The 22,133-nt window shown below is 63.8% G+C and overlaps 1 protein-coding gene across 1 annotated transcript in view; it reads left to right on the top strand.

Annotated features, from left to right (window-relative positions):
- The window catches only part of LOC102986826 (kinesin-like protein KIF21B), a 33,648-nt gene extending 13,585 nt beyond the window's left edge, over positions 1 to 20,063 (top strand). The window contains exons 4-27 of the mRNA XM_055082322.1: positions 2,121 to 2,270; positions 2,355 to 2,489; positions 2,732 to 2,899; positions 3,169 to 3,284; positions 3,737 to 3,932; positions 5,015 to 5,204; positions 6,017 to 6,080; positions 6,160 to 6,360; positions 6,693 to 6,774; positions 7,044 to 7,137; positions 7,872 to 8,063; positions 9,708 to 9,907; positions 13,345 to 13,452; positions 13,873 to 13,941; positions 14,326 to 14,558; positions 14,712 to 14,859; positions 14,966 to 15,160; positions 15,247 to 15,348; positions 16,669 to 16,834; positions 16,985 to 17,036; positions 17,207 to 17,264; positions 18,005 to 18,210; positions 18,289 to 18,363; positions 19,946 to 20,063. Of these exons, the coding sequence (XP_054938297.1) occupies positions 2,121 to 2,270; positions 2,355 to 2,489; positions 2,732 to 2,899; positions 3,169 to 3,284; positions 3,737 to 3,932; positions 5,015 to 5,204; positions 6,017 to 6,080; positions 6,160 to 6,360; positions 6,693 to 6,774; positions 7,044 to 7,137; positions 7,872 to 8,063; positions 9,708 to 9,907; positions 13,345 to 13,452; positions 13,873 to 13,941; positions 14,326 to 14,558; positions 14,712 to 14,859; positions 14,966 to 15,160; positions 15,247 to 15,348; positions 16,669 to 16,834; positions 16,985 to 17,036; positions 17,207 to 17,264; positions 18,005 to 18,210; positions 18,289 to 18,363; positions 19,946 to 20,063 (3,318 nt within the window). The remainder of the gene's footprint in view (positions 1 to 2,120; positions 2,271 to 2,354; positions 2,490 to 2,731; positions 2,900 to 3,168; positions 3,285 to 3,736; positions 3,933 to 5,014; positions 5,205 to 6,016; positions 6,081 to 6,159; positions 6,361 to 6,692; positions 6,775 to 7,043; positions 7,138 to 7,871; positions 8,064 to 9,707; positions 9,908 to 13,344; positions 13,453 to 13,872; positions 13,942 to 14,325; positions 14,559 to 14,711; positions 14,860 to 14,965; positions 15,161 to 15,246; positions 15,349 to 16,668; positions 16,835 to 16,984; positions 17,037 to 17,206; positions 17,265 to 18,004; positions 18,211 to 18,288; positions 18,364 to 19,945) is intronic.
- Positions 20,064 to 22,133: the final 2,070 nt, after the last annotated feature.

Here is a 22,133-nt window from a genome sequence, read left to right as displayed (position 1 = left end):
CATCTGGCCCTGCCTCTCCCTGGGGGGATGTCCGGGTGCCGAGCCCAGGGGCCGTGGCAGCCGGGCCTTTGGGGGTGGGGAGGGGACCTCTGGCCTGCCAAGGGGCCTCTCAGAAGCATCTCCAGGAAGGCCGGTGGGCCTGGGTACTTCTCACGAGGCTCGGTGTCACCAGGCTCCTGCTCTAGCACACCTGGACCGGGCAGCTCCAGTTCCCAGTGTCCAAACTCCAGCCCGCGGACCCCCGGCCCTGGGACGTTTGCTGGGTGTGGAGCCACCCTGGGCTCAGACTGCACCCAGGTTGTCCTCGGGGGGAGAGATGTGGCCCCAGCCCTCCCCAGGTCTCGTGTCCCCCCTGCCAACACCCCCCGACCCCGGCCCCAGCGTGGCTCCCTCCTGGGCCTGCAGCGTGGCTGCTTTCCCCTTAGGGGACCTGTACTGTAGACTTGAGAGTTTCTCTTTGTTCTTCTGGACTTTTGCTTCTGATAAAGAGTCTGCCTCTGTGTGTGTGTATGTATGTGTGTGTATGTGTAGGCATGTGCGTGTGTCTGTGTATGTCTGTGTGTATGTGTGTGTATATGTCCGTGTAGATGTGTGCATGTGCGTGTTTGTGTATGTGTGTAGGCATGCGTATATGCGTGTGTCTGTGTATGTCTGCATGTGTTCGCGCGTATGTGTGTGTGTGTAGGTATATGTGTGCATGTGTGTCTCTATGTGTGTCTGTGTGTGTGTCTGTGTGTGTCTGTATATGTTTGTGTATGTGTGTAGGCATGCGTATATGCGTGTGTCTGTGTATGTCTGCATGTGTTCGCGCGTATGTGTGTGTGTGTAGGTATATGTGTGCATGTGTGTCTACATGTGTGTCTGTGTGTGTGTCTGTGTGTGTGTATATGGTATGTATGTGTGTGTATGTGTAGGCATGTGCGTGTGTCTGTGTATGTCTGTGTGTATGTGTGTGTATATGTCCGTGTAGATGTGTGCACGTGCGTGTTTGTGTATGTGTGTAGGCATGCGTATATGCGTGTGTCTGTGTATGTCTGCATGTGTTCGCGCGTATGTGTGTGTGTGTAGGTATATGTGTGCATGTGTGTCTCTATGTGTGTCTGTGTGTGTGTCTGTGTGTGTCTGTATATGTGTTTGTGTGTATGTGTGTCCTATGCTGTGTATTTCTATAAGCTTCCTCGTCTCTTTGTTTTTTCCTTTCTCCATCCTTTTGCCATAGAGAGCCCCAAAGAGCAGTTCAGTACCTAGAAAACCCATGCCAAAGGGTGACCCACAAGGGGTTAAACGATGCCATGCGTCTGTCCCATCAGACAGACAGACACCAAGGCCCCCACGTCTGCACCGGTCCCTGCCGTTTCCTCTTCCCCTTCCTGTGGGGTATTTCTGTCCCTTTAAGGCCATCAAAGCCTCAGATGTCCGAGGGCTGTGGCCTTCCCCCTCCCCCCATGGGATTCTGTTGGCCGCTGACCGGCTGCCCCGTCCCTCCCGCTCCCCAGCCCCAGCTCCCTGCATGGTGCAAATTCCAGCAGGTGAAACCTTCCCTGCCAGCAACTCCAAACACAAGAGTCTGCAAGGCCGAGACCATCTGCACTGGGGTGATGCGCCTGGCCAGGCCACCTCCCGTGGTGGCGTCCCCAGACCGCCCTCCGTCCCACACTTCTCAGCCCCCAGGGACCATAGGGACAGGACAGGGCGCTGCTCAGCTCTCCACTGAGCTCCACCTCCCCTCCCTCCTGGAGCCACCCCCCCACCCCCCTTTCCCGCCCTGTAACATCCCAGGCTCTGCCCCAACCACGGTCACACGCTGTTCATCCACGTGAGGACTCGAGTCCCCTTGTCCCCACCAGGTCCTTAGCCCCCCACCAGGGCTGAGCGCTGGGTGCCACTTCCTTGGGGAGTGGAAGGGCTCTCAGGATAGCTCTCCCCGGGGCCCAGCTGCCCTACCCTGTCCAGGGGAAAGATCCCGGAGCCAGAGCCCAGAGAGGACCAGGGGTGGCCAGGTAGCCTCCCAGAGCCTGGTTTCCACACCTGCAAAGCAGAGCGGGCCTGCGACACGAGAGGGAGCCCCGGGGGCCCCTCCGCACCCACCTGCACCCAGCGGCTGTCTTCCGCCCGCACAGCTCTACAACGAGGAGATCCTCGACCTCTTCGACAGCGCCCGCGACCCTGACGCCCGCCACCGCAGGTCCAACATCAAGATCCACGAGGACGCCAACGGCGGCATCTACACCACGGGCGTCACCTCCCGCCTCATCAGCTCCCAGGAGGAGGTGAGCATCTGAGGAGCCGCCGGGGGGCTGGGGGCTGGGGGCCGGGCTTTGCAGCCAGCCGGTCCTCACGTCTGCCCTCCGCAGCTGATCCAGTGCCTGAGGCAGGGCGCCCTGTCGCGCACCACGGCCAGCACCCAGATGAACGTGCAGAGCTCCCGCTCCCACGCCATCTTCACCATCCACGTGTGCCAGATGCGCCGGTGCGCCCGGCCCGACCTGGTGAGGAGCCCGCGGCGTGTCGGAGGGCGGCGTGGGGCGGGGCCCGGGCTCTGGGGGCTCGGGCTCACCCTGCCGGCTCGCGGACCTTCCTTTCTCTCGGCGGGGAGAACCGGCACGCAGTCAGATGCGCCGTGTGTGAGCCCCCCCAGCCACGCTGCACCCCGAACCCCGAGGGCAGCGGCTGAGAGCAGAGGAGCCCAAGGTGGGCGGGGGCCGGGAGTCACACGCCCGCTTCCCTGCAGCTGAACGAGGCCGTGGCCGGGCTTCCCGAGGGCACCGCCCCCTCGGGCGAGTACGAGAGGCTAACCTCCAAGTTTCACTTTGTGGACCTGGCCGGCTCAGAGCGGCTGAAGCGGACGGGGGCCACGGGCGAGCGGGCCAAGGAGGGCATCGCCATCAACTGTGGGCTGGTAGGCACGCGGCGGCCAGCACGGCTCAGCCTCAGACCCTCCCCGGGCCCCCCGGGCCGGCTCCCGGCCGGAGCCCCGTATGTCGCTACGGTCGGGCCTCTGGACCTTCCCCCTCCCCCGTCCGTCCCCGACCGTCACATCCGCCTTTAAACCCTCAGGGAGGCCGAGGGCTGCTGGGGTCAGCGGGGCAGGTCCCGCGGCTCTCGAGTCGCCCGTCGCAGCCGCCTCGCTCCCTGAGCGCTCTCGAGCGCCGCCTGTGTCTCCCGCAGCTGGCCTTGGGCAACGTGATCAGCGCCCTGGGCGACCAGAGCAAGAAAGTGGTGCACGTGCCCTACAGGGACTCCAAGCTCACCCGGCTCCTCCAGGACTCGCTGGGCGGCAACAGGTACCCGCCCACCGCCCCAGGGAGGGGCAGGGGTGAAGGCGCAGGGCCACACTGGTGGGAGGGTGGGAGCCAGAAGGCCCAGTGGACGGGGCGGGGGGGGGGGCCGCCTCCCGCCCCTGTGGGCCGCAGGCCGCGAGCTGCCCATCGGCCGCTATGGTCGGACCCAGCTTTCTCGTCTGCACAGCAGGGAGGGACAGTCCTAAAGGAGGTGCTAGGGGGACGCTAAGGACACACAGGGCCATGATTTTGGCGATGACACGTCACGGCCTCCCTCGCTGTGGTCACCACTGCTGGAGTGGAAACCTGGCTAGGGAGTCCGGACCCCACGTCCCGGGTTCTGCCCAGGCCCTTAGGGCTTCCAGGCGGGAGCGGGGTCTGCTCGGAAGTGATGCTCCTGGGCCGGCCGTGCCCTCGTCCCTCACTCCCCACCCCCACCCCCCCACGCTCCCCAGCCAGACCATCATGATTGCCTGCGTGAGCCCCTCGGACCGGGACTTCATGGAGACGCTCAACACGCTCAAATACGCCAACCGAGCCCGCAACATCAAGAACAAGGTGGTGGTGAACCAGGACAAGACCAGCCAGCAGATCAGCGCGCTGCGGGCCGAGATTGCGCGCCTGCAGATGGAGCTGATGGAGTACAAGGCGGTGAGCGGGCCCTCCCCTCCCACCCGGCCTCCCCGCGCCCTGGGCATCGCCATGTGCCAGCCGCGGCGCCCAGTGCCAGCCGCGGCGCCCGGTGCCGGGCTCACCTGGTGGGTGACCTGCACATACGAGGTTGGAGCCCTCAGGGCTTAGAACATAAGAGAAGGAAGAGCACACCCCTGGTTGCATAGATCTCACGTGTAGGGCAGACGCCCTGCTGGGGTTTCCCGTCTGCTGGATATGCCGTGTTGGACCAGATAAGACTCTAGGCTGCGGCACAGGATGAGGAGAGTTGATGGGGACCATGTGAGTGGTCCAGAGTGCCTGGGGGATGCTGCAGGGGAGAGGGTTGGCCCTCCTTGCTCAGGTGGTCAGCGAGGGCCTCGTGGAGGAGGGAACCTTTTATATGGATCTTGAGGGATGAATGAGATACCAGCAAAAGGAAGTGGAGCAGGTGTCCTAGGATGCCATCAAGCCACGTGCAAAGGAACAGAGACAGGAAAAACGAGTGCCTTTGGGGGAGCGTCCCATTCTATGTGACTAAGGCAAAAGTCACCAGCCGTGGCCCCTGGCCCGAACCTAGCACACAAGTGGGTTTTGGTTTGACTCGCCCTTTGCTTTAAAAGAATGCAACGTAGTTGTCATGCTTTCTGAAAATCAGGGAGTTTCCGTTTTCCTTTAAAAATCTGAAGATATAACGATCTGGCGCCGAGCTGGCTGGAGTGGCCCAAGTGGCCGCGCCTTTTAGACTGAGGGCGACTCTGTGCTCCAATCCCCACCCCTCCCTGTAGTCTCACACCCAGACTGCCATCCTCCTTCGTGCCACCCACTGGGGCTCTTCGGGTTCCGACCCTCGGGTTCATGTCTGGGGAGACGGGAGGGTGAGCAGTGGAGAGGGAGGTGGAGTGAGAACTCAGTGGCCTGGAGTGGCTGGTCACAAAATGTGGACTTTCTGTTGTCACTGGGGCCACAGCAGGTTTCTGAGCGCTGGGAGGTTGGCAGGGCCGCCTCGCCGAGGGAGGGGCCGGGGCGGGGGTGGCGGGGAAGAGTATCATTCCCCCCCCTCCCCCCGCCCCTCCTCCCAGGGCAAGAGGGTGATTGGGGAGGATGGCGCCGAGGGCTACAGTGACCTGTTCCGGGAGAACGCCATGCTGCAGAAGGAGAACGGGGCGCTGCGCCTGCGGGTCAAGGCCATGCAGGAGGCCATCGACGCCATCAACGGCCGCGTCACGCAGCTCATGAGCCAGGAGGCCAACCTGCTCCTGGCCAAGGCCGGTGAGTCAGGAGCGCCAGGCTGGCTCCGGGCGCGGGTGGGCTGGGCCCTCCGCCCCACACCCAGCCCAGGACGTGGAGCGTGTGGGGCGGCGTTTTCTTTCTCTGAAAATGCGATCATATGTACTGTCCTGTGACTCCCTTTCCACTTAGCATTACGCCGTAGGGATCTTTCTGTATTTTAAAAAAATTATCATTATTTTTGGCTGCATTGGGTCTTCGTTGCTACGCGCGGGCTTTCTCTAGTTGCGGCGAGCCGGGGCTACTCTTTGTCGTGGTGCTTCTCGCTGCGGTGGCTTCTCTTGTTGCGGATCACGGGCTCTAGGATCGTGGGCTTCAGTAGTTGTGGCGCGCGGGCTCAGTAGTTGTGGCTTACCGGCTCTAGAGCGCAGGCCCCGTAGTTGTGGCGCACGGGCTTAGTTGCTCCCCGGCATGTGGGATCTTCCCGGACCAGGGCTCGAACCCGTGTCCCCTCTATTGGCAGGCGGATTCTTAACCACTGCGCCACCAGGGAAGTCCCGGGATCTTTCCGTATTAAAAGCATACAGGCCTACTTAATTCTCTTCAGCTGCACAGTGTTCCGTGTGTGATGGCCACGAGTAATTTATCATAACAGCCTCTATTGATGGATATTTGCTTGTTACCAGCTGCGCCTGTGTGTCTCTGCGCGCACAGACAAGTCCCTCTTTGATAGATTCCTCCTTGCAAAGGGCCCTGTTGGAGGTGGCACTGACACAAGACCACCAGCTTGGAGCTAAGGTCCTCGCTGTAATTATCATCTTCCTAACTGTTCTTCCTCCCTGCCACCCCCTCAGGAGACGGCAACGAGGCCATCGGTGCTCTGATCCAGAACTACATCCGGGAGATCGAGGAGCTGCGGTGGGTGAGCCCCTGCACACCTGGGCGCCCGGGGGCGGAGGCAGTGCCGCTCACCCGCCCCCCGCCCTCCCTTCCGCAGGACCAAGCTCCTGGAGAGCGAGGCCATGAACGAGTCCCTGCGTCGCAGCCTCTCTCGGGCCTCGACCCGGGCTCCCTACTCCCTGGGCGCGTCCCCGGTTGTCCCGAGCAGCTCCATGGAGGATGCCTCTGAGGTCATCCGCCGAGCCAAGCAGGACCTGGAGAGGCTCAAGAAGAAGGAGGTCAGGCAGCGGAGAAAGAGGTGAGGGGAGGCTCCCCCCAGGACCCTGTGCCCAGCAGGGGCTGTGCGTACCCCGGGTGACCTGGGGACTCAGTGGGCGGGTCTCGTCTGTGGGCAGAAGCCTCCCACCTTCCTCTGAGGCTGGGCTTACCCCGAGGAGAGGGAGGGTGGAGTCCACCCAGGGTTCATTCTGAGTTGGGGGCCAAGGAAGAGCGGTGGATCCCTGCAGAACCGGAGCCCAGCCCCATACAGGGCCCTGAGACGAGGCGCTCTTGCCCCCCCATCCCCCCGCCCCACCCACACACTGAAGGCAGGTCAGTCCCCTAACCGGTCCACCCTTCACTCCCGGGCAGCCCAGAGAAGGAGGCCTTCAAACAGAGGGCGGAACTCCAACAGGAGAACAGCGAGGAGACCGACGGCAACGAGGCCGAGGAGGTGAGGGTCCCCGTGACGTCCTTGTGCCGGGGAGGCGCTGGGGTCGGCCTCCCGTTGGCCCTGATGCCTCCCGGCATCCGACTGGTCACCACGGCGATGTACATCCTTCAGCCCCTTCTCCCAGGTGGGGGATGGGGCGGAGGCTTCTACAGAGGGGCTCTGCCCAGGCTGCTGGGAGGGGGGTGGGGCTCTCCCAGGAGGGAGGTGAGCAGAGGCCCCCCCAGCACCGCGACCCACCCACCGCCCACCCGACGGTGCCCGGTGCCCAGGAGGACGAGGAGCCGGAGGAGAGCGGCCACGAGGACGAGGACTCGGGCAGCGAGGAGAGCCTGGTGGACTCGGACTCCGACCCCGAGGACAAGGGTGCGTGCTCCTGGGGGGGTGCCGGGGCGGGGCTGCCTGCCACGCCGGCCCAGAGAAGCCCCTCGGGCAGCGGGTGTCCCGGCCGAACTCGGACGTGAAACCCGTAGTAGCAGAAACAGCAGGGAAGCGATGGCAGCAGCAGACTCCCAGTGAGCAACCACTGGTGCCGGGCTCTGAGGTGGGCTCTCCCCTTCGCGTGCCTGGCCTCTGCGTCCTCACAACCACGCTGGACGCAGGTGTTAGGTCTCCTCTCTTTGTCACCGCCGAAGAGCAAGCTCACGAGGGTTGGTGGCCTCCCCCAGTGTGGGAGATGCAGAGCTGGGCCTTGGACCTAGGTCTGGCTGCTCTGAAGCCCTCTCCTCTAAACGGGACGTGTGTCCCTCAGCTCTGCTCTGACCCAGAGTCCTGCTGGCTGCTCTGGGTCGTCTCCCTCCTCCAGCCCTGCTGGCTCCCAGGTCGTCCACGGCGAGTGGGCGTCAGCCTCTGGGGCACAGCAGAGGTGGGTGGGACACCTGGTCCCCCTCCCCCCCGCCCCCAGCTCCCTGGCCCAGGCCTGCGCTTCCCGGGCAGCTCTTTAAGGGTGTTGCCACCTGGCAGCTCCTTCCCACCATGGGATGTGTCACTTCCTCTCGCCACTGGTCACTGAGTGGTCACGGCTGGCCAGGGGAAGGCCCGTCCCTTCCACCACGCCCCTGGCCCCCGGCACCCGGTCCAGCCTGTCTCTGCCCCCACAGAGGTGAACTACCAGGCTGACCTGGCCGACCTGACGTGCGAGATCGAAATCAAGCAGAAGCTGATTGACGAGCTGGAGAACAGCCAGCGGCGGCTCCAGACGCTCAAGCACCAGTACGAGGAGAAGCTGATCCTGCTGCAGAACAAGATCCGGGACACGCAGCTGGAGCGGGACCGCGTGCTGCAGAACCTCAGTGAGGCCCCGCCACACACCCCCTCCCCGGGCCCCGCCCCATCAGAAGGGCACCACCGGGTTACCTGGGCCTCTGGGCGTGGGGCATTCTGACCTTGGACTGTGCACTTAGACCCACAGTCAGAAAGTCCTTGTGTCCCACTCTGGTCCCTTTGCTACGTTCTCAGTTTATCATTTCTGTTATTTTTACCATCGCCTTAAGTATTAGAATCCTGTCTCCTGGCCCATGAAGGTGAACTCCCTCAGCCTTTCTTCCTGAATTTGCTCCTTGGGTGTTTCCTTTGATCGCATTTACAGGTCTGCTTCTCACAATGTAGCTTCCTTACGTGGCTCTCAGCCCCTTCAGCCCATGACTCATCCACTCATCTGTTCACTTACTCAGCAAACATGCACTGAGTGCGTCTTGCAGAGCGGTCCTTGTTCTAGATGCTAGAGATTTTGGAACGCACGTTCTAGTGGGGAGAGACAGACATAAATAAGATAAGTGGCAGATCCTCTAGCATGTCAGGGGGTGATAAGTGTCATGGAAGAATGCAGCAGGGGAGGGGTCAAGGTGTGCTGGGGAGGGGGTGGGCGTGTTGAGAAGGATAGTCGTGGGAGACTTTGCTGAGAAGCTGGCATCTGAGCAAAGACTTGAAAGAGGTGAGACAGTGCTGGAGAGAATGAGTGAGAGGAAGAGCATTGCAGGCAGAGGGGAACAGAAGATACCAAGGCCCCGAGGCAGGCGTGCACCAGGCGTGTTGGTGGCATGATGAGGGCCCCGATGGCTGGAGCACGGTGAGAGGGGACACTAGCCGTCAAGGAGATCAGAGGAGAAATGTCGGACCAGGTGTATCAGTCATTTTAAGGATTTTTGTCTTATTCTCTGAGGGACATGGGAAGTGTGGGGTTTTAAGGGGTGTGATGTAAATTTTGAAAGCATTCTGGCAAGATCGCTTTGGCTGCTGTGCAGGGAAGCAAAAGTGGAAGCTTGAGAGCAGTTAGGAAACTCTTATAAAGGTCCTGATGAGAGATGATTTGGACAGGAGAAAGCGAGAAGTGGTCGTATTCTGGATCCACTTTGAAGATGGAAATGAAAGGCTTTGTTGATTGGTTGGTGGGGGATTAAGAGAAGGGAGCCAAAGATGCCTCCAGGGAGGGAGCTTCTGGAAGGACGTGATGAGACACTGAGATGGGGAGGACTGCTGGGTGAGGGGGTGGATGTCGAGGAGGTGGGTTTGCACCTGCTAGTTTGCCGTGTCTGTTAGACGTTGGCAGTTCAGGTAGGAAAGGTCAAGGGCGGAGGACCAGGCCGCTCCTTCTCCCCGAGCCCACTCACTCCGTCTTCTCTTGCTAACGCTTCCCCTTCCCACCGGTCCCGGCCCTTTCCTCCAATCACGGGTCAGAACCGAGCCAGCGGGAGTGGTCCTCAGGCCCCCGCCTCATGGCAAGATGACGAGCAGGGACTCAGAGATCTCAGGACGAAATCACCCCTTCAAGGTCCCTAGAATGCCCTTGGGTGTCTAGTCCGAGCCCCTCCTTGTTCACACCAAGGAATGGGCGGAGGAGGGTGTGACTCGCCCACGTCACGCGCCGACACTGGAGCCCAGGCTACCAGGGCACTGGGGCCCAGGGACCTGCGCAGACCCTGCCCCGCTGCACACAGGTACCATGGAGTGCTACACGGAGGAGAAGGCCAACAAGATCAAGGCGGACTATGAGAAGAGGCTGCGGGAGATGAACCGGGACCTGCAGAAGCTGCAGGCCGCGCAGAAGGAGCACGCGCGGCTGCTCAAGAACCAGTCTCGCTACGAAAGGGAGCTCAAGAAGCTGCAGGCCGAGGTGGCAGAGATGAAGAAGGCCAAGGTGGGGGCCGGGGTTGGGGGAGCTGGGGGAGGGGGCGTGGCCAAGGTCAAGAAGCTGCAGGCCGAGGTGGCGGAGATGAAGAAGCCCAAGGTGGGGGCCGGGGTTGGGGGAGCTGGGGGAGGGGGCGTGGCCAAGGTGGGGCGGGGGCGGGGCCGAGGTGAAGAAAGCCTAGGTGGGGGCGGGGCTGGGTGACGCCAACTTGGGGGCGGGGCCTAGATGAAGGCGGCAAAAGGGGGCTGGGGAGGCAGGGGTGTAGTTTCAGACCCACTTACCGTGTTAAAAATAATCATTGCTGTCAGCGTGGCTGCTTGTCTTGACACACGACATTGCCTGTTTCAGCCCCATCCTGGTCCTGGACCCGGTCCTCTTAGTGCACTGTCCAGGGTGAAAGCACCTTTCCCCCTGGAGGGGGCAGGAGAGGGTCCCCAGGGACCCCGCCCCACCACCGTGGCCTCCAGTCCACACGCAGTGCACGTGAGGCCTCCCACCTGTGCCACGTTTGCCTATACTAATAATAATAATAATAATGTAGTGACGCTTGGATGTGGCTCTCCGCCAGTACCCCAGCACCACGACCGCATTCGGTCCCGAGGTGGAGCTGGAGAAAGCAGCTCAGGTGTCACTGCCACTTCCTCGGAGAGTGACTCCCGCCTCTTGGGGCAGCCCTGGGATTCAGACTCAGTTCTCTGCCGCTACCCTTTTCCAGTTGCCGTCATCCAGGGTGCTCGAGTCTGGCTCCTGGCTCTTCTGCCTCCCCTGCCTCCCCGTCCGGCTGGGTCCTCATTCCTGCCTGGGCCCGCAGATCCGTGCTGCCTTTACGTCCTCCGTCCCCTTGGCTGCCTGGTCCACGTTCCTGCCCTGGCCCCAGTCCCCCGTGTACCCCAGCTCCCTGCAGCCCTGCGCCAGGCCCTGGGACAGGACCCCAGCGAGCTGCAGATAGCTGGCCTTGGGAACAGGTTTCACAGAGGGGAGCACCCGGTGCCATAGTAACTGTGTCCTCACCGCCCGACTGGGCTGGCGTTGACCAGTGTGCAGCATAGAGAGGTGATGCTGTGATGATGCAGATTCTGACAGGTGGACCCTCAGCCATCAGGCTAGCCACCTCCCCTGGGCAGGCTCTGTCCCCAGCCACACCTGGGCCACACATCCAGGGCCCATCAGCCTGTCCAGGGTGGAGAAGGGCCAGTCTCGCTCTGCTCAGACCGTCCATCCTGCACTGGCCCCAGGGAGCCGGTTTGCCCCTGGGACCTCCGCCAGCAGGTGCTGATCTGGGCTGCAGGAGGAAGAGGGGGACTTGGGTCAGAGGGCGCCCTCTGGTGGTAGGAGGGAGGGACCAGGGCCTTGGTTGTCCCCGTTTGGGGGCTGCACTGCACACTCTGCAGCTCCTGGAGCGTTCCGGGGGCTCTGCCTGCGTCCTAACTCTGTCTCCCTGGAGGCTCCCTGGCTAACACCTCTCGAGGTGGTCCTGGCTGGTGCCGGCCGGCATCTCAGCGGGAGGTGACCCTACTGTAGATCCCTATGAGGGATGACCCTTCTATGGCTCTGAAGCCTGGAAAAATAATATTAGTGCCCAGGATGTGTGTGAAGGACAGAGGGGTCCCTGCGTGTTCCCGGGCTTCAATCTCAGCTTGCTCAGCCCTTCAGCCGTGGGCCCCGCTCTGCCCAGCTAACTGTGCTCTTGTGAGCCTAGGAAAGAGGCTGAAAAGAGCACCCTTGGGCTGTCCCAGGGTGCCCAGCAGGGGCCCAGGGTTTCTGTCAGAAGGACCTCAAGGATTCTAACCAGATTCCGTGAGAGCCAGTGCCCAAGACCCTCCCACCGCAGTGCAGGGGCAGGCCCTGCGGTTTACAGAGGTGTCCTAAGGAGAGGAGACACTCAGAACAGTGCTGGCCTCGGGTGCCGTGCTGTCACATGCCTGGAATGTTCCCACCCGTTCTGAGACCACCACCCCTGTGATGACCTCCCTGGGACTCGGCCACACAGGCAGAGTTGGACAGATGGACCTTTGTCCAGAAAGACACGCTCCTCCCCAGGAAGGCTCTGGCCCCGGCTCCATACGAGGGCCGCCTTCTCGGTGAGCATGCAGCTCCCTGTGGGCGGGGCTTGGGTCCGCTTCCAGCCCAGGCTTGGCTTCTCTCGTCAGCCCCAGCCCTTTGGGGGAGCATTTGTTCTGGACCCCCAAAGGCCCAGCAGCAGGGAGCCCTCCTCTCTGTAGCTTTCCCCACCCGACACAGCCTGCCTTCTGAGGGAGAAGCCAGTGCAGTCCTTCCAGCCTCCCTCCCGGGCCATTTCCTCTCTTTAACTGTCCTCAGGGCAGGTTGGTGACATTCCTGGGGTATCTGAGGCCTCGGTGGCAGAGGAGGGACAGCCTGCACCTGATTCTCATGGCGCCGTCACATGGAAAGAGTCTGACCCCTGTGCACTTTGCAGTCTGTGCTCTGGGGCCGGGGTGGGGGGGTGCTCCAAGGACCCAGCGCACGGCCCCCCATCGTGCTGGGTCACCCTGGCCTCCCGGATGATGCTCTGTGAGCCTTTGGCCGGCCCTCCGAGAACTCGGCTCCAGGCTCTGTGCTCGGTCACCAGCTCTGCTCTGACCAGCCCTGGTGCCATCCCCACGGCCGTGGTAAGAGCTGGATTTTGAAGCAAAGCGACCTGGGCCAGAAGTCTGGCCACCCATTACTGATTTCCTGACTTTAAGTCATTTTGGCTCTCTGAGGCTCCTTTCTTATTTATAAAATAGGAGTGATAATGCCTGTGGCGTGTGATTATCGTGAGGACGAGACTGGGCATGTAGTGTGGGCTCAGTAAATGATGCGGGTTTTTATTGTCGTCACCGTGAGAACCTGGCCTGGGAACGCGCCCCGTCGGCAGCTCGGCCACGGGTGGGAGAGAGAACACTGCTCCATCCAGGCAGGACCACTTGCCTCTAGCAACTTAGGCTGGTCCTAGACTGGCTGGGCACTGGCAGTGGCTCTGCGTGAGGACCACCAGGGGCAGTGAGCAGACGCAAGGGGCCGTGGCTGGACCCTGCAGAGCGGTCTCACCTACACGGCTGGGCTGGCAGTAAGGCCGCTCCTTTCGGTGGGTTGCCCAGGTGGTGGGACACCCTCAACTCCTGTGGACAAGGTGGGGCCGGACCCCCTGAGGCACTGCCACCTGGCGGCTTCCAGCGCTGCCTGGCATCCTCCGAGCCAGCCCCTCTGCGCAGGCCTCGGGCCTTCCCTCACCCCCCCCCACCTTGCCCCAGGTGGCCCTGATGAAGCCGCTCCTTTCGGTGGGTTGCCCAGGTGGTGGGACACCCTCAACTCCTGTGGACAAGGTGGGGCCGGACCCCCTGAGGCACTGCCACCCGGCGGCTTCCAGCGCTGCCTGGCATCCTCCGAGCCAGCCCCTCTGCGCAGGCCCCGGGCCTTTCCTCACCCCCCCCACCTTGCCCCAGGTGGCCCTGATGAAGCAGATGCGCGAGCAACAGCAGCGGCGGCGGCTGGCGGAGGCCAAGAGGAGCCGGGAGATCGCGCAGCTCAAGAAGGAGCAGCGACGGCAGGAGGTGAGGGCAGCCTCGGGCGTCCCCGGGCCCCCGGCTCCCTGCATGCCTGGCCGCCTCTCCCGACCACGCGGCCCTAAGCGGTGACGGAGGCGCTTAGAGGCAAGGCGCGGCCCTGCGCGGGAGGGCAGGATGGCTGCAGGAGCCCGGCCCCGTCCTCGTGGGCTTCCGAGCCAGGCCTCGAGCCCGCCGCCGGCTAGGACCCTGCCCAGGTCACCAAGAGCTTCCAGCCCTGCAGAGAGGCCCCTCCCCGCGGTGGGGAGAAGAGGCTGAGAGACGTGCCCTCGTGGAGAAAGGGACCCAAGCGCTGGGTCCGTTACCGGCGAGCTTTAGCTGCACCAGGCGCTCACCTCCAGGGCCAGCCCGGGTGGAACGGGCTTATAGGGCCCGAGTGTAGACCCTACCCTCTCCTCTCACCCACAGTTTCAGATCCGAGCTCTGGAGTCCCAGAAGCGGCAGCAGGAAATGGTCCTGAGGAGGAAAACCCAGGAGGTGAGCCCGGCCCCTCCCCCGCGGCCCCTGCCCCGCCCCCCTGTCCTGAGAGCAGCCCCCCTGTGGCCCCGGCTGCCCCCGGCCATGTGCTGACTTGGGGTGGCCCCCCGTGGGAGGGCCTTTCTCAGCTAGAGTGCTGAGGCACTCAGCTGAGTGGAGGTGGGCCGCAGGCTCTGGTCCAGGTGCTGCAGTGGTTAACGTTTAAACAGGACGGGGAGCCTCTTTTGTGTCCATTTCACATCAGAGACCCTCTGGACCTTTCTCAGTCCCAAACCCAGGCCAGGACGGAGCGGCCCTGTATTCTCCCTGCCCCGCGCCCCAACCTGGCCCTTCCGCGGGCTGGGGGCGCCCTGTCCACTGGGTCCCGCTCCTCTGGGCCTCCAGGTTTCCGCACTGAGGCGTCTGGCCAAGCCCATGTCTGAGCGGGTGGCGGGCCAAGTGGGACCAAAGCCACCCACGCTGGACTCGGGCGCCGAGGTCTCGGCCAGCACCACCTCGTCCGAGGCCGAATCGGGGGCGCGCTCCGTCTCCAGCATCGTGCGCCAGTGGGACCGCAAGATCAGCCACTTCTTGGGGAACCACCCCATGCCCACCGTGTCTGGCGCCCGCCCTGCCAGGTGAGGCGGCCGGGGGCACCCGGCCGGTGCGGGCGGGGCCAGGGAGGGGCAAGTGCCAGGGTCCCCTCGGCCGTCGGCTCTGGGTCGGGGTCTCCACGCAGCTGCAGAGGCTGAGGGTGGTCCTGCCCCCGCCCCTTTGCCTCTGCCCCCCAGAAAGAAGTTCCAGAAGAAGGGGACCAGCCAGAGCTTCAGTAAGGCCGCCAGGCTCAAGTGGCAGTCGCTGGAGCGGAGGATCCTCGACATCGTCATGCAGAGGATGACCATCGTCAACCTGGAAGCTGACATGGAGCGGCTCATCAAGGTGGGCCCCCCCGCCCGCGCCCGGCTCTGTCCCCCCACCCGCCACCCCTCCTCCCTGCGGGCCGGGCCGGCCAGCCGCCTGCCTGAGGCCTCCTCCCTCCCCCCAGAAAAGGGAGGAGCTGTCCCTCCTGCAGGAGGCGTTGAGGAGGAAGCGGGAGAGGCTGCAGGCCGAGAGCCCGGAGGAGGAGAAGGGGCTGCAGGAGCTGGCAGAGGAGATCGAGGTGCTGGCGGCCAACATTGACTACATCAACGACAGCATCGGCGACTGCCAAGCCACCATCGTGCAGCTGGAGGAGACCAAGGTGGCCGAGGGCGGGGGAGCGGGAGGGCGCCCGGGCCCGGTGGGGGGGCCGGCCTGGTGACGCGGGCCCTCCGCCTCCCGGCCCAGGAGGAGCTGGACTCCACAGACACGTCGGTGGTCATCAGCTCCTGCTCCCTGGCCGAAGCCCGCCTCCTGCTAGACAACTTCCTCAAGGCGTCCATCGACAAGGTAGGCCGGCGGCTCGCCTCCTGCCGGGCCCGGCGGGCAGGCGCCCCCGTGACCCGCCCTTGGGGCGAAGCACGGGGCCCGCCGCCCGCCAGCGTCCCGCACAGGCGCCCGCAAGCGCTGAGGCTGTAAAGCGGGCTGACGGCTTGCTGCGCACGCGGCTTTAACGAGATGACGGGGCCAGAGGCTTGGCGCGGCGCCTGGCACTCAGCAGGGCCTCCGTCGGGGGCGACCCTCACGTCTGGTGCGAGCCCACCCAGAGCAGGGCCGGGCCTGAGCCCGCGGAGGTGGAGGGAGTGGCGTGCGCGCGCGCGTGCGTGTGTGCGCCTGCGCGCTTGCTTCCGGTGGGGCAACAGGAACAGACAGACATGCTCCGCCCAGGAGTGGGGTCAGTGGCGTCGTGCAGGAACAGAGGCAGCGCTTCGCCTGTGTCGGTCCCCTGTCCCCTCTGCCCGACAGAGCGCTGGCCGTGGGGACTCCCTTCCCCCAGGGTCTGTGCCTGCAGGGCAGCTCGGGGAAGGGGCAGGGGCCTGGCCTCCTTGACCCCTCACCGCCCAGGGAGCTCTCCGAGCTCTGCTTCGCGACTCACGGCGGCGTGTTCCTCTGCCGGGGCTGCCGTGACCAGCCCCGCGGGCAGACGTTTACTGCTGCCAGTCCTGGAGGCTGGCGGTCAGAGATCCAGGTGTAGGCGGGGCGGGTCCCTCTGAGCCTCTCTCCTGGGCCTGTGGCCTCGGCTTCCCTTTCCTGAGGTCCTCCCTCTGTGTGTGTCTGTGTCTTGATTTCCTCCTCTTATAAGGACACCGGTCATAGGGATTAGGGCCTCGTCTAGAGACTTCATTTTAACTTAATGATCTCCTGAAGACCCCATCTCCAAACATAGTCACATTCTGAGGTCTCGGAGGTTACAGCATCTACATATGCGTTCTGAGGACACGATTCTGCCCATAACAGGGAATGTGTCCCACAGCGTGGATGGAGAGGAGGTTAAGGGGGCTGGGGTGCATCGCAGGTCTGCGATGGGCACAGGCTGGGGCCTCGGAGCTAGCGGGGAGGCGTCTGGTTGGGCTCGGAGGTTACAGCATCTACATATGCGTTCTGAGGACACGATTCTGCCCATAACAGGGAATGTGTCCCACAGCGTGGATGGAGAGGAGGTTAAGGGGGCTGGGGTGCATCGCAGGTCTGCGATGGGCACAGGCTGGGGCCTGGGAGCTAGCGGGGAGGCGTTTGGTTGGGAGCAGATTCAGCGAGGGCAGTGACGGGGGTCCCCCCAGCCCCAGGCCGGGAGGGGTAACCCCAGGCCTCCTCGCTCCCCACCCTCAGGGGCTGCAGGTGGCCCAGAAGGAGGCCCAGATCCGGCTGCTGGAGGGACGGCTGAGGCAGACAGACATAGCGGGCCCCTCCCAGAACCACCTGCTGCTCGACGCCCTGCGTGAGAAGGCCGAAGCCCATCCCGAGCTGCAGGCCCTCATCCACAACGTGCAACAGGGTACAGGGTGGGGGGGCAGGCCTCGGGGCCCCCAGGGCTCCGTCCCCCAGGCTCCCTGGAAGGAAGCCGCGGTCCGATCCCAGAGGGTGAGGGGTGGGAGGGAGGGTGAGGGGTCGGGGCCTCACCCCTCGGCTCCCTCCTCCCCGGCAGAGAACGGTTACGCCAGCACAGATGAGGAGGTGTCTGAGTTCTCGGAGGGGAGGTGAGTTTCCAGGTTGGGATGGAGCACGTGCCTGGGGCTGGGCTGGGGGGTTGCCGGAGGGTCGAGGGCTGGGCCTGGGCTTGGGGGCTCTTTGGGACCCATGAATCTAAGGCCCAGGGAGCCGGGACGTCAGCTGTCGGCATCCTGGCCCTCCTCTGCTTTTTCCTTAGCTTCTCCCAGTCGTTCACCATGAAAGGCTCCAGCAGCCATGACGACTTCAAGTTCAAGGTGAGCCCCAGCAGAAGGCGGCCGGGGGGCTCCCCGCAGCCTGGTCCCCACCTTCCTGGGGCTCTACCCCCACTCTCAGCCCCAACCCAGTATTGCCTCCGGCTGGGATGCGGTGGCCAAGAAGGGTCTAACCTGGAAAGGGTCGGGGTGCCCAGATGTGGGACCCGTCACAGCCCATTCCTTTTGAAGTGGGTGGAGTGACATCACAGCCCGAGGCCTCGCTGTCAGAACCCACCCTCTCCCCCACCAAGACTCTGCCTCGTGCTGTGAGTCAAAGACCAACCCTGGATGTCGAGTTACTGTGCGTGCGGATTACTGACTCGGCAGGGAGGGAGTCTGTCTGAGGGAGCAATTACTAGACTAGACGGAACCACAAAACAGGACTCACTAAAGAGCGAAGGGAGAGTCCTGCAGGCTGGGAGGCCCTGCAGGCTGGGAGGCCCTGCAGGCTGGGAGCGGTGGCCTGTGCACAGCCTCTGAGTAACTGATTAGCCGGTGAGCAACAGAGGTCAGCCTGGCATTCTGTTTGCAAAGTCTAAAGAAGGGCAGCAGAGGCGTTTCCTGTTGCTTTGGCTCCTCCAGAAGCCTTGGGAGACGTGTCTGGGTCGTGTCTGCCGGGGCTGTTCCATCACCTCCCCTGCCTCAGGCTGGCGGCACGTCTCCCCGCTGGAAGGCCCCCAGCTCCCCGTTCTGTGCCATCGTGCTTGGGCAGTGGGTCCACCCAGCCCTTCCTGTCTCAGGGTGAGCCCAAGCTGTCCGCCCAGATGAAGGCCGTGTCTGCCGAGTGCCTGGGCCCCCCGCTGGACGTGTCCACCAAGAACATCACTAAGTCCCTGGCCTCCCTCGTGGAGATCAAAGAGGACGGAGTGGGCTTCTCCATCCGAGACCCCTACTACCGGGACAAGGTCTCTCGGACCATCAGCCTACCCACCAGAGGGAGCACTTTGTAAGGAGGGAGCCCAGTGGTGGGGGGAAGCGGGGGACCGGGAGGTGGGCCTGGGCCTCACTGGACCCTGCATTCCAGCCCCCGGCAGTCTCGAGGAGCGGAGACGTCCCCTCTGACCCGGAGGAAGTCATATGACCGAGGGCAGCCCATCAGGTGAGGACATGTTCTAGACCCTGGGGGTGGGGATCGCTGGGAGGCCCACTGTAGACCGCCGTGTACACTTTCATCCGGCCCCGCCCCGCTCCCCCCAGGGCCCCTTCCTCGCTTTGTCAGCTGCGGCTCAGGAAACAATCTCTCCGTAAGCACCCGAGCTGGCGGCCAAGGCCGCTGCTAAAAACTTCCGGCTGCCGTGAGCTCAGCGTGGGCGGACTTGCAGTGGCCTGGACTGGTCGCGGGACCAGTGGGCTTCAGCCGCGTTCACGGCCAGGGGTCCTGGGAAGGCCTCGGCTCCTTTCAAGGCCTTGTCCTGTGGGCGGAATGTAGGCGAGTAAGGACAGTCCTGGGAGGGGACGCAGGACCGAGGACAGTCCGCAGCCGGCCAGCCACTCATGGGGCCCCACGGGCTTCTTCGGGTATCCTGACGCCTCTCAGGGTCACCTTAATTTTCAGAGATGTCTGGTGGCCTCCCCAGGTCACACAGCGAAGTAGCAGAAGGGCAGGGGCTCAGGATGACCTCATGCACCTGCCTTGTCGGGAGGGGGACATGCTCCTGTCCCTCCCTCCGGTCCAGCCGCCCATGTTTCCGTGGCTGCAGATGGGCCTTTGGGGGGAGGAGCTGCAAGGGCATCTGTGCACCCGGGGCCCCACAGACTGTCCTGCCCCCCGTGACAGAGAGAACACACTGAGTTGCAATTGGGGGGAATACAGGCTGGACTCGTGATGACCCTCCAAAGGGAGAGAGGATGGGCTGAACCCGAGGACCACCTTCCAAAGAGCAGGGTCGTGGGTGCTGGAAGGGGTGGCGCCACGAGGCCTTGGACTCTTCCCTGGAGGTCAGGTCACGCTGTCTGTGGCAGTTGTGTTGTCAAGTCACCGTGAACACGACTTGGCGAATCCTGAGCCGTTGTTCCCGGGAGATACAGGGCTGGGCTCCTGGGGGCCTCTGGTCCCAGCGTTTTCATCAACCCGTCACGTGGGTTTCTGTTTAAAGACACCTAATCCAATATGTACCGTTGACTCATCAACATTGAACTCAGGGCCAACAGCCCTAGAATTCACGCCTGAACAAAGCTCATCTACCAGGTATTTTCTCTGTAAATCACATCCCAGCCTCCTTGAGCTCAGGACACCAGGTGGGCCTGCAGCACCATCTTCGGGGCCATTTTAAACGCTGAAATCACCAACCAAAAGCACAAAAATATGAAAAGCACGACACTAAAGTAGACTGGAAAGGGTGCTGCGTACACCGTGAGGGAGGTAGGGCCACCTGTCTTGACCTCAGCTGGGAAGATGTGCCCTTGGGTCCTTGTGCCTGCAAATGACCAGGAAAGCCCTGCGGGTACTGTTTGGGGCTGACAGATAGGCTTTGATGGGCAGGTGAATTAATTCCCAAATGCGAAACCCACGGATCACGAGGACCGGCCCCTGGGGGCTCAGCAGGAGCTGGGCCGTAGGACCCCCTGCCCTGCAGGCCTCACAACCAGACGGAAGGTGGTGCAGGTGACACCGCGTGTGCGTGCCCGTGGGCAGAGGTGCGGTTACTAACGGATGCTGCTCTGTCCTGCTCACCTGCCAGGTCCACAGACGTGGGGTTCACGCCCCCCTCGTCCCCTCCCACTCGGCCCCGGAACGACCGAAACGTCTTCTCTCGTCTCACCAGTAACCAGAGCCAAGGATCAGCGCTGGACAAGTAAGAGCCAGGCGCCGGGGGGCGGGGCGCGCAGAGGGGACCAGGAGGCTGCGGGCGGCGCGGAGACCCTCTCCCGGCACTTCTGCCCTTTCTGTGCTGACGTGGCCCCCTCCCGTCCCCTGAGCGTGTGGGGACCGCAGGAGAGGACACGAAGGAAGCCACGGGGCCAGGCCCGGGCAGTCGGGCACCCCGAGGGCCTACCCACAGCTGCCCCCGCCTCCTCTGCTGATTCTGATTCTTCTCTGAAGCCCCTTCCTTCGGCTTCAGGCCCGCACGCCCCCCGCCCCCGCTAACGCTCAGGCCACGCCCCAGCGCCCTTGTGAAGGGTCCCTGCAGAAGGAGACCCCGTTTCTGTCACATGGTGGGGTCAGCTCACCCCTACTGACCGCTCCCGCTGGACACTCACCTCACAGTGTGGTGGGCAGCGCCCCCCAACGCCGCCCCAGGCTTGCACGCACGTGATTCCGCTGGAAGTATATAAACTAGCCGTGAGGACTGCCTTCCGTGCTTTACAAAGAGGACGTGAGGCTCAGAGGCCCCGGGACACCTAGAAAGCAGTCGAGTTGGGCCCAAACCTGGGATCTCTGACTTGTGGGCCTCCGCGTTGGCGAAGGGGGAGGCCCCGCCCTCCTGTGCTCCCCTCCGGGCCCCCCACACTGCTGGGCACCCCCGACACCCAACTTTCTGCAGCCCCCGGAGGGCTCCTCTCGGCTCCAACAGCGCCTCTGTCCTTTGGCGGAGCCCAGGCTACAAAGTGCTAGTCCTTGCCTATATCACCTCTCCTCACAGAGGCAGAACATTGCTCCTGCCTCAAACCTGCCGTGGCCCCCCTTGCGGGAGGACAGCACCGAGCCCGGCTCACGCCAGCCAGGGGGCCCCCATGCCAGCCGGAGTGCCCCCCATGCCAGCCAGCGGCCCTTCACACCAGCCAGGGGCCCTTCACACCAGCCAGGGGACCGCCATGCCAGCCAGGGGCCCTTCACACCAGCCAGGGGACCCCCATGCCAGCCAGGGGCCCTTCACACCAGCCAGGGGACCCCCATGCCAGCAGGGGCCCTTCACACCTTGACAGTCACAGGTCCCTCTCAGCAGCTCTGGTTGGGACCCTGGCATCCCAGCCCCGGGGGCTTCCAGACCCCGGTCCTGCCCGGTGGCCCGGGTGTCGGGCCCATGTGTGTGCAGAGGCAGCTCCCGGGCACCGTCCAGCGGCTCCTGGGGCCAGTGCTTGGGAGTCAGCAGGTCCCTGAAGCCCCGCTGGGAGAGGCCTGCTCCTGGGAGGGGTGGGGGCAGGGGGCCCCCAGCTTGTGCAGTGAGGCAGCCGAGGTCCCGGGACCAGCAGGGCCCGCCCCCATCCCCACCCTGTCGGCTGAGGGGCGTCCCCAGCTCCCCGCCTGCCCCGCCTCTTCTCCACGCCCTCAGGCCCTCCTTCCTGTCCTCTCTCGCTCCCCCTGCAGAGAATAACCATCCTCTGACCTCCCCACGCTGCTGCCGCCTCTGTTCCCTCGTGTGTGTCCCTCTCTCCCCCTAATCCAGCTAATTTTCTGCCCCCAGGTCTGATGACAGCGACTCCTCTTTGTCGGAGGTCCTGAGGTACACAGAATGGCTCGCTGCTCCCTTTCTGTCCCCCTTCCCCCGCACCCTGGCCTCAGCATGCGGCCCCTCCTCTCCGTGGCTCCCCCAGACCCCCTCCTGCCCTTCTCACCCCTGGTTCCTCTCTCGTGGGTGCTTCGTGGCCTCTGACTGCACCAAGCTGGAGCTGGGGGCTCGGGGAGGGCATGGCTGCTGGTGGCTTGTCACTGGGTGGGAGGGGCGGGCACGGGAGCCCGGGGGGCCGGACCCCTGGAGAAAGGCTGCTGGAGGGTCCTGCGCGCTCAGTGTCCCGGCTTTTACTCTGCTGTGTTGGGGGCTCCCTCCCCGACCTTGGCTCTGAACGAGAAGTGGCCCTGCCCACACCTCCTAGCCCGAAGACCAGGAGTACCAGGAGACCTCTCTCCCCTCAGCCAGCCCCGCGCACACGCGCATACGCACGCACACGCGCATACGCACGCACACGCGCATACGCACGCACACGCGC

This window comes from Physeter macrocephalus, unplaced genomic scaffold, assembly GCF_002837175.3.
Source record: "Physeter macrocephalus isolate SW-GA unplaced genomic scaffold, ASM283717v5 random_81, whole genome shotgun sequence".
NCBI classification, from domain to species: Eukaryota; Metazoa; Chordata; class Mammalia; order Artiodactyla; family Physeteridae; genus Physeter; species Physeter macrocephalus.
Note: the sequence above shows the minus strand (reverse complement) of the source record. Positions and strands in the feature narration are given on the sequence as shown.